This window comes from Mercenaria mercenaria, chromosome 8 (assembly GCF_021730395.1).
Source record: "Mercenaria mercenaria strain notata chromosome 8, MADL_Memer_1, whole genome shotgun sequence".
NCBI classification, from domain to species: Eukaryota; Metazoa; Mollusca; class Bivalvia; order Venerida; family Veneridae; genus Mercenaria; species Mercenaria mercenaria.
Window position 1 is genome coordinate 44653262 of NC_069368.1, and position 17559 is coordinate 44670820.

The 17559-nt window shown below is 34.3% G+C and overlaps 1 protein-coding gene across 1 annotated transcript in view; it reads left to right on the top strand.

Moving 5' to 3' along the window:
- The first annotated feature begins 2633 nt into the window (after positions 1-2633).
- The window catches only part of LOC123566464 (ubiquitin carboxyl-terminal hydrolase 3-like), a 32652-nt gene continuing 17726 nt past the window's right edge, over positions 2634-17559 (top strand). The window contains exons 1-7 of the mRNA XM_045360594.2: positions 2634-3056; positions 6324-6384; positions 7791-7961; positions 8903-9085; positions 9957-10073; positions 15925-16038; positions 16752-16867. Of these exons, the coding sequence (XP_045216529.2) occupies positions 2960-3056; positions 6324-6384; positions 7791-7961; positions 8903-9085; positions 9957-10073; positions 15925-16038; positions 16752-16867 (859 nt within the window). The 5' untranslated portion in view covers positions 2634-2959. The remainder of the gene's footprint in view (positions 3057-6323; positions 6385-7790; positions 7962-8902; positions 9086-9956; positions 10074-15924; positions 16039-16751; positions 16868-17559) is intronic.

A 17559-nucleotide genomic window follows, 5' to 3' on the forward strand; every position in this document is an offset into this window, starting at 1 on the left:
AGAGAACAGATTAACAGACATCTCTTACCTTATCATAAAAGATAGTGTACTATTAAAACAATAATTGTACACACCTATGTACTAAAAGAAAAATATATGGAGCTTAAAATACATGGTTAGTAAATTAACCAAACACTATCGATATAGTGTCTCAAACCGTACTTGAAGAATATAATAACAGGTTTTGGTAGTTAGCTTAGCAATGTTAACATTGGAGAGTACAAACATACATTTTTGTTCATCATTTAAATTTTCAAAATCTGCATTAATATCCTTAGCTTGATCAAACAACACATTTCGAAGTGGTTCATATGCTGGGCATTGGGTTAATACTTGGATTTCAGTTTCTACACTTGATTTACAAATTGGACATATTCTATCATGTACAGCTATGTTTTCATATCTCCCTGTTTCCAACCGTATGGGTGCAACCCCACACCTGAACTTAGCCAGTGCTGATCTATGTTTTAGAGGCATCGGAATATATACGTATCTTTCGGTTTCAAAATCATGTTTAAAAAGTTGGTATGTGCGCAATTTATTTCTGGCACGACCATTACAACCAGTTTGACTTGTTATGTGTTTTTTCCAGTCATTAATATAAATATTCATATTATGTTCTTCAACAATATCACAGAAAGATCTGGATGAAAAAAGAGTACATTGTTCTAAAGTTTGAGACAAGTTAATCAAGCTCATATGTTGTACAAAGTTATATTGCCAATTCTAACATCTATTACTTGACTTTCTTTTACAATAATCATACACCTTATAATTCAGTCTAGAAACATCCATTTTCATAAATCTGTGCCATTGTCTTGCAACACATACCCATTGCTTTACATGCGGAGGTTGCCAACCAAGCTCACCAAATACAGCTGCAGTTGGAGTATATTTCCCCAGACCCAGATAAAAACGCATTGCACGGTTTTGTACGGCATTGATACAAGAGTGAGACTTAATACCCCAAATTGATGCACCATAAGATATTATTGGCCATATTGTACTATCGTATAGTTTGGTGAATACATTATATGGCATGCCACCGAGACATTTAGACTTTGCTATTAAGAGTCCAAGTGCTCGTCCAGCACTTTGTGCAACAGACTTTGCGGTTTTATCAAAGTCTAAATGCTCATCCAAAAGAATGTCAAGATAAGTGTATTGATTGACAGTCTGTAAATTATGTTCGCCACATGTACCGAAGGTGATCTAAAATGTATAATATTACTTTTCTTTGGGTTTACAGTCATAGAATTCATAGAACACCAATTTGATAATGAATCAAGTAAATATTGAAGATCATTTTCATTTTTCGCTATAAGCACAATATCATCTGCGTACAACAGAATACAGACTATTTCGTTATCTATATGAACACCTCTACCTGTAGCTTTTATTTGCGTAACCAAGTCATTTAAAAATAGATTAAAAAGGAAAGGTGATAAAGAGCAACCTTGACGCAGACCGCACGTGTTTTCAAACCAATCAGTATATCGGCCATTAATTCTAACACATGATGATACAGATTGATACAGTGATTTCAAAGCATTAAACATGCCACCCCCTATGCCAATATCAAACAGTTTCTTCCACAGCAAACTGCTGTCTATGAAATCATAAGCTTTTCTGAAATCAATAAAGGCACAAAAGGTGGACTGTTTAAGCTTCTTCCTTGTATCAATTATGTTAGAAAGAGTCGATACATGATCTATAGTATTTCTAGATTTCCTAAAACCATTTTGTTCATCTGCTAAGATATCATTGTTTTGTGTGCCTTTTTAACTGAAAATTTTAAGTGATCATCACTTTCACACTTCTATGTGCGTCTTTAATCAATTAACTAATTACTAACTTATTTCTTCGCCGATTTGTCTATAAGTCAATGATCTTGATTGGTTCTAACCGTTTGTTTGAACATATGAGCTCTTTATTCTAAGGTAGCGTGATAAATGTGAAATGTAAAAGATAATTACATGTACATGTCAGAAGTCCTAATTCTAAAGGATCGCCGACAATTGAAATCATCTATCAAAATGTTCTTTTTTTTTCAATTTATAACAAACTACAAAAATTCATTAAATTTTTTACCATTAATTTATAAATGTGCCATTTAAACACGCCGATGACGATAACGACAATTTGATCATTAACAAAATATCGGCCGATATGATACCAGTGCGTAAATACGGCGAAATAAACAGGTAAATCACAAATACTAAATAATAAGTCACAAAAATGTAATTTATTTAACTAATAAAATGATCCTTTATAACAAAGTTTATCAAAGCCGGCTACCTTGACTTACGTGTTCATTTATGATATGTATATATATAGAGCCGGCTACCTAGCAGAAATCATAAATTTTGACATTAACTATTTTAGTTAGTTAACATTCTTTGAAAAATAAATTAATACAATAGAAATGTCATTAAAAAGTATCTTAATGACATAAAAATTGCAAACTCTGCCGAAGAGGAGGGGTTGCGTTCACACCTGTCGCCCTAAATTACGCCGCAATTGGTCTACGCCCCAACATTGGGGGAATTGTCACGTGACGATGACGTAAAGCAAGTAATAAGCATCCGCGAAACAAATGAGGACAGATAAAAATGCAAAAGAACAACTACTTTTTTCCGCTTTCAATTGTCATATTCGGGCATGAATTGATATATCTTGTCGTTAATTAGTAAACAGGTTGTATTCAGAGTGACATAATTGCAAAACCATTTCCAATAAAGTCGTCTTTATTTTCATTTTCTCGCGTAGGAATAATTCGACCTCAAAATACACAACAATGTGATCGTTGAAAACGATTAATTTGTGACATTACTGCAAAGATAACATATTTGTGTGTGGTTTACATAATTCATTCTAATGTTTTTCTTTTAAAATTCATGTTTTACTGTACGTGTAACTTCGGATATTTTGCCAAAAGAGCATACAGAAGGAATATCGTATGGATTGCCCTCATTTGGAAGAGTCAGCTCGAGTAACGACGCCCTTCGAAGTTGATGCAAAATCAGTGAATATCCCGTGCAATTTACGATGTGCAGGTATAACTAGAACAAGACAAGACCAGCAGATAAACAATATATAGTTTATTACCAATAATACATAGATCCAACGATTTTAACCGGACACCAAAGGGAGATAACTACGAGTACGATACAATTTATGCTCCGGTTAGGTTAGGGGTCCAGTAACCGGACCTTGAGTCCCGGCAGGCCCCTCAGTCGAATGAGAATTTCAGAGAACCGACTTATACTCATCAAAGTTGCGCTCAAAATTTAGACCAAGAATGCACCAGAGGCCACCTTTCAACCATTTCCAGGGGGAGACCCAGACCCCACCAACAGTAGGGGGTACCTGCCTCTCGCTGATGACATCAAAGTTGAATGCAAAATTAAGACACCAAAATGCACCAGAGGCCACAGTTTCATACCTATATTAAAAATGCCAGGGTAAACCCTCATAGGAATGGGGATACCTGCTCCCATCCAAATCCTCGCTGATTCCTTTTTCAAATCTTTAATTTTAATCAGGCTGGGCACATCTCCCAATCGGGGTAAATTACCTCGTTCGGAGTAATATACCCCTAAAAGAAGAACAATAGAAAAGTACAAACTTTTTGATAACTTTTTTATTAAGGAAGTGCTAATGCTCATATTCTCAGGTCAACTTAGTATGATATAAACAGTTGAGAATATGATAAAAAATTTCAGATTTTCATCATTTTTTAACATATGCAAAATTGATAAAATGGTACATAGGCATATTTGTAATGATGATATAAAGCTTTAGTAAAAATATTTATGTTAGCACTTTAAAGAAAAAAGAAATATCTTTTTTTTGTGCGTTTCTATTGTTCTAGTTCAGTAGTTGTACCCCGATCGGGGTAATATACCAGGAACGACGTAATTTACCCCGATTGGGAGATGTGCCCAGCCTGTTAATGGCTTGAACATGTTGAATCTTATGATAAGGTAAGATTTATTTAAAGTCTGCAAGATGGCAAACAAGTACAACATGAACTCGTGAGCTTTTGAACTGACTATGAATGCAGAATCTTTGAGTGAGGCAGCAACAGTTACCACTCAGCTTGCAACAGAGTATAGTCCAGCCCGTATAGCCTATGCAAATGATGAATGCTCTGTATACAATTAGTGGCCACTTAGCCTTCCTTCGCAGTGGAATCGCAGAGTGAGTCGTCATTTGTTCCGTAATGTCTATATGTACACCATTTATGTAAGGTTGACATGGTAATACTTACTCTAAGGTGCCATTATCTAACAAAGTCAGTGTATTATACACAATGATACTTAACTTATTACTTAAGGAGGTAGGTTACCTTGGTACAAGGGTAAATTCAAATTAGTTGAACCGCAGCATTTTTTTGTATTTCGTGTAATATGAAGTTTTAACTGCTACAATCTCAATTTCGTTTGTCTCTGTCCCTTCAAGTTCAATTTTTATCCAGGTTTGAAGAAACTGACCCTCCAAACGTATTTCATATTGAAAGAAGAAGGAAAATACGGAAATTTAACACTTTTCAGAGTATTTTAGTTTCATTGATATCCGTAGAAGTCTGCATAATTGATAATTTTACTAGTATGCACGTTAGCTTTCTAATATAAGCTTAAAATGTATATGTCGCGGGCTCGTGTTTCCATGGTAAGCATTTTCTCTCATTTTTAAACAACTATGTATAAAATAGGGGTTTTCGACGGCTTCAGTGCCATTCTGTTAATGACCATCATGGAATATTGGGTAATATTATTAGCAAAATACCATGCACTTTACATGGTACCCTATTTTTCTTAAAGTTTAAAGTAACCATGCAACAGAGATGTTTAAAGTAGCTTTTATCATGCTTTTTGTCGCAATTTCTATAAAAAAATATTGAATAAGATTATCTTTTTAGTTAATGGCTTTAAAACATATTATTTCTAAAGTAAGTTACATTTTCGTGTTATTTGCATTTATTCAAACACATTTCACAGGTAAGAATACTTACAACATACCCCTCGTATGGTATTTTTCATGGAAAAATCGTTCAACTTGCTGCTACTATTCTCATGGATATTGTTGAAATGAAAATAAAAAGCCGAAGCTGTGTTTCTTAAATAGATCAGTGTCAACGCTTTTGAATTTTACATTTAGATACATAGGTCACGGGCTTCGTTTCCATGGTAACATAAATTCAATTTAAGAAACCACTATTTTCTACTGAAATTTGAACAATTTTAGATCTTAGTTTTAGTATATAAGTAACAAATTATCAACGGACCCTGAAAAAAAGATATTACAAATCAAACTGCTAAATTTTTTATTTGAAAATAGCCGTAAAAAGTAACCTTTCACCCAACTATATTCCAAATAACATTGGTTACCATCATCCATTTTCTTACATTCCGCATTACATTTCAATATAACTACATAAAAGAAGCAAAATATTGATTATTATTCTGAGCAAAAGACTCATAAAAAATATTTTAGCAAACAATGGTTATTTGAAAATAGTTAAAATAAAGGAAATGCACAGAATTACGAACTTTCAAGATAAAAGCTATTAATTTTGCGCGGTAACTGACACGTAACGTCATGACGTCAATGACGTCATTTAAAGGCAACATTGTTTTGAAGCGTTTCTGCGGCAATTTATTCATTATTTCTACATTATTAAACCATAAAGCATCAGCTCGAAGACAGGTTCATGATTTGTTTTCAGAAAAATGAATATACAAACACATTTAGTTTGTCGTAAACGTCGTCGTAAATCGTCACGTTAGCTTCCGGTTGGACATGCGCACTTATAAATATGAAGGTAACCTACTTCCTTAAACGATGTACATACATAAAATGGTTAACCTAAACCACAGAATATAATAGATAAGTCTGGTTTATTAAACAGCATGAGCTGCTAGTGGCTACTGTTCTGCTATTAGCATGAGGATATTGGACTGTCCTGGTATATAAACAATTCTAAAGATTTTGGGAAATATTGCCTGGCTTTTTGGGAAGTTTCTCTGCAAAATTTTGGGGGAAAATAGTGCTTTTTTTCAGTTTGGAAGTGGCTGAATATCAACCTCACAATTAGGATGAAGAGCCTTTGTGTTTGTTTGGAGCTTCAATTTTAATGAATGGTCAGTTTGTTTTGAGCAGTGAAGATGTTGTTAATAATTTCAGCTGTTTGTTGGCCATTTCAGAGTTTGTTCTCTTCATATTGTAGTCAGTTATGACTGTATGAGTGTATCATGTTTTTGTCTTGTGACAAAAATGACAGTAGAGACTTGAAAAGAGCATAATTATTTCTATTTCAGTTTGCAAGACAGAACAGAATCCCTGGATATGTATGTCCTGTGGAAACATAGGCTGTGGCAGGTCAATCACATTTTCTTTTCATTTAAAGGCGTACGCTAGAATTAGGGGCGAAATTTTTCCCAATTATAGAATTTCTTCGAACTTTGGATATTGAAGAACAATCATCTAAGAAACAAAAATATGCAATAAAATCATGTCAGCATTATTGAAAAAGAGTTATCTGCCCTTGAAAACATCATTTCCCCAAAAAAATGTCGTTTTCAAGGGCATATAACTCTTTCAATAACGTTGACATATGTTTTTTATTGCATATTTTTGTTTCTTAGTTGACTGTCCCTCAATATCCAAAGTTTGAAGAAATTCTATTATTGGGAAAAATTTCGTTCATCATATCTCATATACAGGGAATTCTAGCGTATGCCTTTAAGCTCCACAAATGAGTCCAAGGCTAAGGTGACATATTGTGTTTTTTTTCTTTATCCTTGGTACCATTAACAGTACAGTTTGTTTTCGTAAACATTATGTCTGTAAACATTAAAGATTTGTAACCTAAACTCAGGGTTCCATATTTTAGCGTGTCTTGTATAAGAAAACGTCAACTCAAGCTAAAACAAAACCTAACCAAAAAGTAGAAAGGTCATTTTGTAAGAAGAGAAATTTTGGTTTGAAAACATGTAAAAACGTATGACCTAGTAATCGAACTGTAGCGCTAAACAACATTTGTGTCTATAACTGCATTGCATTAAACCAGTCATTTTACCAAAATAAAAGGGATCCTATATTAATTTTGGTTGTGATGGCATGATGAAAAAATCAATACTAATCACTGCGGAAAGAAGTTGAGCAGCAGGGTATATTATGTTTACTTCTCTATGTAGTTTTTTATTATGAAAATAAAAATAACGTTTACTTTTCATATAAACAACACTGATGCACTAGTATACAAGGTGTCCCTTTTTGTGAAATTCTGTGTGCGATCAGGTGTTGTTCACAAAAAAATAAAGTGGTGTGACTGAAACTCTGCATAAAAGGCTTATAGTCATTATTCCGTTGGTAAAGGTCAAAAAGATAGAAATTTAATTGATAGAACAAAGTGATTTTTACTTGGACTTAAGGATATTTTAAATTCAAGTCAGGAATTATAGCATGGGTTGACCTTTTTGCTTGTTCTGCCTATTCATATTAAACTTAAAAATGTAGTGTTTTTTGTGCATTTTATTGATTTGCTGGAAGTTCCAATGTGGTTTTTACTTTTATGTACACATTCGATTCATTTGCTTAGAGTTGAAACAAGATCTGTGATCATTGAATTTGAAAGGTAAAGAGTATAAATAGAATGTTTATTAAATGGCCAAAAGTAGGGTTGCCAGGTAATCGTAAACAAAAAATATCTTATTTTGCGCTGTTTACAGATTGACACTTTGCGGTGTATTAAATTGTTTACATATACTTATTTTGCTATGTAGGTATGTGAGTGGCCATGCGTTGAACCATCATGAGTCTAGGAGTGGACACTGTGTGTGTATGGATGCAGAAAGTTATGCTGTGTACTGTTATTCGTGTGATGAATATGCCACCAATGATACTAAATCTGGCCATGTAGACTTATTGAGGAAGAACCTACAGACAATAAGAAGGTATGGAACATTTCAAATTCTGTTTTAATAGTTATTTTTTAACGTCTGAAGGGAATTTATAGAAATGATTAATACATATTTATATTATATTAGGTGCCATTATCTAACAAAGTCAGTGCATCAGTAGGCTAGAGCACTCTGAACATGTCATTGTGACAGATTGTTCTCAATGTAGTTGGGAACTGTATAATGGTGCACTTACTCTGCTTAGCAGTGTTGCAATGAGATAGTGTACAGTTTAGGTGTGAGAGGTCTTGGGTTCGAGTCCAAGTCAGACCTTAAATATTTTGTCAAACTGTTTCAATGTTTTGTATTTTTAGTGATATGTGACCATTGTTTAGTAACGCAGATCACTGTTGAATGCGAAAGGTAATATGCTCAAACAGAAAATATCAAGTTTATTTTGTCCTTTTGATGTTTCTGCTGTAGACATCTAAGAAAAGTTAAGAATATCAAATCCTCATTACTATGCACTTAGAGTTAAAATGTTGTAATTAATATATTTATTTTTGAGAAATTTATGGACTTGTGCATACATTTTCAAAGTTTTTTAACTTAATGTCTATATTTTGTAAAAAATTTGGTACTATCTTTTTGTTATTAACTTGTCCACTACCAAGTTTGTTCACATGCCATTGGGATGCTAAAAAGGGAAAAATTACTTTTGTTCAGTAACTTTAGTTTTTATAGACGTATTATCAACAAAATATAGACGTGTCACCAAACTTGGTGTGTACACAGTGTATATAGGTTTAATGTACATTGTAGACAAAGGTTGGGATTGTATTCTGGTCACTCACATCAGGTCACTATTATTAAATAAGTAAAATGGAAAAATAGTTTCTGCAAACACTGAAAACTAGATTTTGTGGGGTGGCCACATTTCTTCTTTCTCTGAATTAATCTTTACAAGAATCTAAGTGATTGTTTTCATTTTGCAGTGCACAGAACCAGTTACGTCAAAAGTCTCAGCGTCGGAGATCCGACAGTTCCCAGTCTGAACCAGAAAATGACAGGAAGCGACAAAAGAAAGATGACAAGTTAAAAAAGATCCGACCAAAGTCCTCTGGTCTCAGAAACCTTGGCAATACATGTTTTATGAGTGCTGTTTTACAATCACTGAGGTAATAATCAATTTTCAGCTCAGGTGTTTGGTTGCAGTCAAGAGTTTGATATTGATATATGATGGCAGTTCAGATCATAGATATAGGAACATATTCAGTGGTGGGTATTCTTATAAGATATTGTTTTTGCAGAATAGTACAGATTCCTCAAATGAGCTATGCTATGAGAAAACCAACATAGTGCTTTTGCGACAAGCATGGATCCAGACCAGCCTGCACATCCGCGCAGTCTGGTCAGGATCCATGCTGTTCGCTTTCAAAGCCTGTTGCAATTAGAGAAACCGTTAGCAAACAGCATGGATCCTGACCAGACTGCGCTGATGCGCAGGCTGGTCTGGATACATGCTGGCCGCAAATGCACTGTGTTGGTTTTGTCATGGTGTGGCTCAAATGTTTATTAGAATAGAAACTGTACAAATGACAGGCTAAACTGTAATTATCTTAGGATTGACAATATTTGGATGTTAGGAAAAACTGTTAGCAGAAATATTCTGAAATCATTTAGTAATTGGATTATCCAGTACCATACAGTTAATGAACCCTATCAAGTAAATGGCATGTTTTCATTTCATTGGTTAAAAAACACAACTATGGAAAGAGGTTTTTGTAGAACAACCTATACATAGGTTTCTGGTTGACATTGTAAATGGGCATTATACTTGCAATGGTTTTATTTTGTTGCCTGTATTTGTGTCTTGAAATGCTTGTAAATATAAACTGGCATAATCGTTTACCAGCATTTTGTTTTAAAAGTCACATTTTTTTTATAATTAACACGGCTGCTGACTGACATCCTGAAATAGTAAAAGCCGACATGAAAAATACCCAGTCTATGGTAGGTGTCTCATAACACAATAATATATACTTTCAGCAACATCCAACATTTCTGTGGTTATATCAAACAGTTGCCATCCCTGGATGACAAGAACAACAAAATACGTAAAGTGGTTACACGAAAACATTCAAGAGATGGCACTGATGAGGATGTGTAAGTCTTATATATTCAACTTCTTTTCAATGCAATATACAAGACATGGTGAATCTCGGTTTACCTTCTAATCCTATGTATAGGATAGTCCAGGCTATGAAGTGAAATCTTATCATTTAGAAACAGTTACTAAGGAATGGAGTGTAATGACTGAGTCAGTGACAGGTTTCTTAATGATGAAGAATCACTTCATAGCCTCCATTCTTGCATAAAAACTACTTTTTTCACTGGATCCGCCCATGTATAAACGGGAGAAAAATCGTGTGCAAACAAGGCAATTCACGTGCTGTTAATACATGATTTTTAGCTCGACTATTCGAAGAATAGTCTAGCTATTCTACTCACCCTGGCGTCGGCGTCGGTGTCACACCTTGGTTAAGTTTTTGCATGCAAGTACATACAGCTATCATTTAAAGGCATATAGCTTTGAAACTTATTTATTCTTTTTCTAGGTCAATTACCAACCTCACTGGGTCAAGTTCCATAACTCTAACATGTATTTTGAGCAAATTATGCCCCCTTTTGGACTTAGAAAATTCTGGTTAAAGTTTTACATGCAAGTTACTATCTCCAAAACTAATGTAGATATTGAATTGAAACTTCACATGTGTCTTCAGGGTTATAAAACTAGTTGATAGCAGCAAGTCCCATAACTCTGACCTTCATTTTGGCCAAATTATGCCCCCTTTTGGACTTAGAAAATTCTGGTTTAAGTTTTGCGTGCAAGTACATTTAGCTATTACCAAAAGGCATATAGATTTGAAAGTTATTTTTTCTTTTGCTAGATCAATTACCTACATCACTAGGTCAAGTCCAATAACTCTGACATGTATTTTGGCCAAATTATGCCCCCTTTTGGACTTAGAAAATTCTGGTTAAAGTTTTGCGTGCAAGTACATACAGCTATTACTAAAAGGCATATGGATTTAAAACTTATTTTTTCTTTTTCTAGATCAATTACCTACCTCACTGGGTCAAGTCCCATAACTCTGACATGTATTTTGGGCAAATTATGCCCCCTTTTGGATTTAGAAAATTCTGGTTAAAGTTTTACATGCAAGTTACTATCTCCAAAACTAATGCTGATATTGAATTGAAACTTCACATGTGTCTTCGGGGTTATAAAACTAGTTGACAGAATCAAGTTCCATAACTCTGACATGTATTTTGGGCAAATAATGCCCCCTTTTGGACTTAGAAAATTCTGGTTAAAGTTTTACATGCAAGTTACTATCTCCAAAACTAATGCTGATATTGAATTGAAACTTCACATGTGTCTTCGGGGTTATAAAACTAGTTGACAGAATCAAGTCCCATAACTCTGACCTGTATTTTGGGCAAATAATGCCCCCTTTTGGACTTAGAAAATTCTGGTTAAAGTTTTACATGCAAGTTACTATCTCCAAAACTAATGCAGATATGGAATTGAAACTTAACATGTTTGTTCGGGGTTATAAAACTAGTTGATAGCATCAAGTCCCATAACTCTGATATGCATTTTGGTCAAATTATGTCCCCTTTCGAACTTAAAACTCTTTTGATATTTAACATTTTGGGTAATAATTTCCTGCTTCTGTGACAATATTTCGAATAGTCGAGCTTGGCTGTCTTACGGACAGCTCTTGTTATTTTTGAAATGCTTTGCCAGGGACGTATGTATGTATTTCTGCGCAGACTGATATTTGGCATCTGCATCTTGTTTCTTCCATAATAACCTCTTCTTGTAGCATTATATATACAATGTAATCCATAGTATGTTTAGCTGTATCAGTTTCCAACCCCAAACGTACTGCCCCCATCAATGTACGCACTAGCTTCTCTTAGAGTTTACTCCCTTTACAAAGCGTCTGTTCAGTTATTGTAAATGACTGTGAATAAATAAATATCGCATGTAACTTGTGCCATTGCCCGTTTTTAAGTATTACATTAATGATTTTTGTTAGTATCAGTCGGTTTGTTTTTACCTGATTGTTCGCAGAATTCATATAATAAACCTCGAAAGCTAGTCACTGGCTTCGTACTCATCCGTACTCTGTTTGTTCGTACTCAAAATAATTCAAATGTAAAGTTGTTATTTTTAAAATAAATGTGTTCCTGTTTATCAAATTTTTTAGTTATATGCAAAATTATGTGTAATGTAACGTTTGTAATAACTAAAACTAAAAATAAGATGATCAAAAACCTTCAAATCACGCTTTTAGTAGTGTTGTTTTATGTGTGCCCCGGTTATGGATATTTAAAACATGTTTACCGTTTCCAAGAACAACAAGAATGGTAAATAAAAAATGTACCGGAATCGTCAAGTCATCACATATGAAAACAATGCATTTAGTCGTCGTGTAATGTTTTTTTATGCAAGAATAGCGACAATACACGTTTGTTTTGTGTATTAACGCCTGCAGAAGCCCTTGGGATATGTTTGTGACCTCGACCTTCGGTCTCGGTCGCAAACAATCCCGCAGGCTTCTGCAGAGGTTAATACACAAAAATACGTGTATTATCCCTACATTCAACTTAGTTTTTAGCTCGACTATTCGAAGAATAGTCTAGCTATTCTACTCACCCTGGCGTCGGCGTCGGCGTCGGCGTCGGCGTCGGCGTCGGCGTCACACCTTGGTTAAGTTTTTGCATGCAAGTACATACAGCTATCATTTAAAGGCATATAGCTTTGAAACTTATTTATTCTTTTTCTAGGTCAATTACCAACCTCTCTGGGTCAAGTCCCATAACTCTGACATGTATTTTGAGCAAATTATGCCCCCTTTTGGACTTAGAAAATTTTGGTTAAAGTTTTACATGCAAGTTACTATCTCCAAAACTAATGCAGATATTGAATTGAAACTTCACATGTGTCTTCGGGTTATAAAACTAGTTGATAGCACCAAGTCCCATAACTCTGACCTTCATTTTGGCCAAATTATGCCCCTTTTGGACTTAGAAAATTCTGGTTAAAGTTTTGCGTGCAAGTACATACAGCTATTACTAAAAGGCATATAGATTTGAAACTTATTTTTTCTTTTTCTAGATCAATTACCTACCTCACTGGGTCAAGCCCCATAACTCTGACATGTATTTTGGCCAAATTATGCCCCCTTTTGGACTTAGAAAATTCTGGTTAAAGTTTTGCGTGCAAGTACATACAGCTATTACTAAAAGGCATATAGATTTGAAACTTATTTTTTCTTTTTCTAGATCAATTACCTACCTCACTGGGTCAAGTCCCTTAACTCTGACATGTATTTTGAGCAAATTATGCCCCCTTTTGGACTTAGAAAATTCTGGTTAAAGTTTTACATGCAAGTTACTATCTCCAAAACTAATGCAGATATTGAATTGAAACTTCACATGTGTCTTCGGGGTTATAAAACTAGTTGATAGCACCAAGTCCCATAACTCTGACCTTCATTTTGGCCAAATTATGCCCCCTTTTGAACTTAGAAAATTCTGGTTAAAGTTTTGCGTGCAAGTACATACAGCTATTACTAAAAGGCATATAGATTTGAAACTTATTTTTTCTTTTTCTAGATCAATTACCTACCTCACTGGGTCAAGCCCCATAACTCTGACATGTATTTTGGCCAAATTATGCCCCCTTTTGGACTTAGAAAATTCTGGTTAAAGTTTTGCGTGCAAGTACATACAGCTATTACTAAAAGGCATATAGATTTGAAACTTATTTTTTCTTTTTCTAGGTCAATTACCTACCTCACTGGGTCAAGTTCCATAACTCTGACACGTATTTTGGGCAAATTATACCCCCTTTTGGACTTAGAAAATTCTGGTTAAAGTTTTACATGCAAGTAACTATCTCCAAAACTACTACAGATATTAAATTGAAACTTCACATGTGTCTTCGGGGTTATAAAACTAGTTGATAGCACCAAGTCCCATAACTCTGACATGTATTTTGGGCAAATTATGCCCCCTTTTGGACTTAGAAAATCCTGGTTAAAGTTTTGCGTGCAAGTACATACGGCTATTACCAAAAGGCATATAGCTTTGAAACTTATTTATTCTTTTTCAAGGTCAATTACCAACCTCACTGGGTCAAGTTCCATAACTCTTAACATGTATTTTGAGCAAATTATGCCCCCTTTTGGACTTAGAAAATTCTGGTTAAAGTTTAACATGCAAGTTACTATCCCCAAAACTAATGCAGATATTGAATTGAAACTTAACATGTTTCTTCGGGTTATAAAACTAGTTGATAACATCAAGTCCCATAACTCTGATATGTATTTTGGTCAAATTATGTCCCCTTTCGAACTTAAAACTCTTTTGATATTTAACATTTTGGGTAATAATTTCCTGCTTCTGTGACAATATTTCGAATAGTCGAGCTTGGCTGTCTTACGGACAGCTCTTGTTTTTTTTGTGACAAAGTCTTTTTCAATGCAACTCTTGGCGATATTTTACGTGACATTCAGAATTTTTCCTTATGACCAGTATACCGTGTTCATATAACTGAATTTTCTGTACTTAGCTTTGTTAATATTTTCACATAAAAGGAGTGGGGGAGGGGGTAATTACAAAAATTCAATGAGAACACACCTTTTTAACAGTCATTTAACAATATACTGTGGGTCATTGTGTTCTTTAAATAAATCTCTAACAGAATATATTAAAAGTGAAAAAAATGGCATAAAATGTTATTTAAATGTTATTAACCACCTTTAAAACCATTTTGTGTCATTGAAAAGTCAGCAAGAAAACCTTGTGTCTTCCTCTTATGTAAAGTTGAAATCAGAAATGGAGAAGTTGAAGAAAAACTGATTTTTTAGCTCGAAGAATAAATAGAGCTATCTTACTCACCACGGCGTCGGCGTCACACCTTGGTTAAGTTTTTCGTACCAGTCCACATTTTGACAAAGTCTTTTGAGATAAAGCTTCGAAACTTTCAACACTTGTTTACCATGACCATCTCCAGCTATAGGCAAGAGCACATAACTCCATCAAGGATTTTGGCTGAATTATGGCCCCTTTTGACTTAGAAATCATGGTTAAGTTTTTCATACCAGTTCATATTTTGACAGTCTTTTGAGATAAAGCTTTGAAACTTTCAACACTTGTTTACCATCACCATATCCAGTTATAGGCAAGAGTACATAACTCCATCAAGGATTTTGGCTGAATTATCACCCCTTTTGATTAAGAAATCTTGGTTAAGTTTTTCGTACCAGTCCTCATTTTGACAAAGTCTTTTGAGATAAAGCTTTGAAACTTTCAACACTTGTTTTCCATCACCATGTCCAGGTAAAGGCAAGAGTACGTAACTCCATCAAGAAATTTGGCTGAATTATGACCCCTTTTGACTTAATAATCTTGGTTAAGTTTTTCATACCAGTTCATATTTTGTGTAAAGTATTTGACATATGGCTTTGAAACTTTTATCACTTGTTCAGTATTATATTCTCTCTATCTGTAGGCAAGAGTACATAACTCTGTCATCTATTTTATCTGAATTATGGCCCTTTTTGAACTTGGAAATCAGTTAAATTTTTCATACCATTCCATATTTTGTTTAAACTGTTTGACTTTGAAACTTTGAACATTTCATAACCATCAACCAACACATTGCCATTAAGTGCAAGACTTATCGAAATCCACAAATAAAGGAACATGGTTTGTCTAATCTATTATTTTTTTTGTCTGAATATCTGTAATAATAATATGTATAATATTTTGACCCCTTTCTTAAATCAGTTCTTTGAATAGTCGAGCACGTGTCATCCGACAGCTCTTGTTTAACAGTAAAGTGAATAAGTGATTTCCAAAAACAGTCTTTCTTGTTAGGCTCAGTGAGCAAGGGAGATAGTTTTTACAAGAAATGTTAAAAATGTATTTTTACCAGGTTGCTAGTTGAAGAATTAAGAAAGACATTAATAGCTATATGGGAAGGTGGAAAGGCTGCTATATCACCCGAGTCATTGCTTCATGTCATCTGGAAACTCGTGCCAAGATTTAGGTAGGTTCATTTCTGGTAGTTTGAAAGTCACATTAACAGCTAAAATCAAGTCGAAACATTCTGAAGAAGGTAGCTTTAAGCAAAAGCAAATGTAAATTGATGCACAAATTGTTAGTTGTCATAAACAGTGCGAGAGTCATCTGGCATGAGGGATGCCAGATGGGTTTTGCTGGCATAGGTTAAATCTCTGAAAAACACAAGTCTGCTTTGCAAGAAAAAAAGAGTTGAAAAAAAGGGAAAATTTGGAATGCAGTCAGGACAGCCTTGCTAATTACCAGGACCTTGAGTCCTTAAATATACTGTCATCACTTAAGAAATGAATTTTATTCAGTGTTCAAGCAAAATAAACAATAGAATAAGATTGGCAAATCCATTTATTGCACTAGCGGTTCATGTTTAATTTGCCGATCCTATTCTGTCGTTCTTTCTGCTTAAACACCGAAAACAAGTTCCATTTCATATATTTACATTATATTTCCTTTCAATTTGTAAAAAGATTATATTACAAATTGCACGCATTTTGTTGCATTTAATATTAAAATCAGCTTTCCGGCCATTCTGTTCACCAGACGGAACAACTGCGACATGATCTAAGGAACATTCTCCCTGACTATGTGGACGTCGTCAAAATATGAAATGAACGTCAGAATTTTCAGTGGAAAAGAATAAGGCGATTGTAAATATTTTGTGATGTGTTTGTAATTACATTTCAGAGGATATCAGCAACAAGATGCACATGAGTTTATGAGGTACCTGTTAGACAGGCTTCATACAGAGTTACTTGCCTTGTTGCCATATACAGCAACTAACAATAATAGTCCATTTATAGGTAAATTCACTAAATTGTAATGTGATATTAAATATGAAAGTTTTTACATGTCACACGTTTTAGATTATATTCAGGGCTAAACATATTTTTATTATGCCCCGGAAGGGAAGCATATTAGTTTTCAACTGTCCGTCCGTTAGTTCGTCACAACATTAACTTTTTGCATGAAGGCACTTTACTCGCGAACCACTGCACCCAGGACCGTCAAACTTCACATGCTGATAGTACTTATTAAGTACACGACCTTATATTGACTTTGGGGTCACCAGGTCAAAGGTGAAGGCGCTGCGGGGGCATTTGTCACCATTAGTGACAGCTCTTGTTATGACTATAAAGGTGTGGTATTTATGGGAAAATTTCAAATAACATTATCTGTTTTCAACCCATAAATTATGCATTTCTTTGTTTTATTCAGAATTAGTCTAAATTCAAACTGACTTGTATGTTGTAGACCTTGTGTAACTTATTTGTGTGTAAATTGTATACAATGTATTTTGTACATTGGTTTATCTTGATTTTAATGATTAAAAAATTTCTGCAAGAACAATACAACAGTATCTGTACTCTAGTTTCCTAAAATGAAGGACTTACTGAAATCCAGTTTAACTAACATTCCGCCTTTTCAGAAACATCTTAAGTGACTTCTATATTCTGCGTAAGAATAATCTGATCACATTTTGTACAATTTGTGT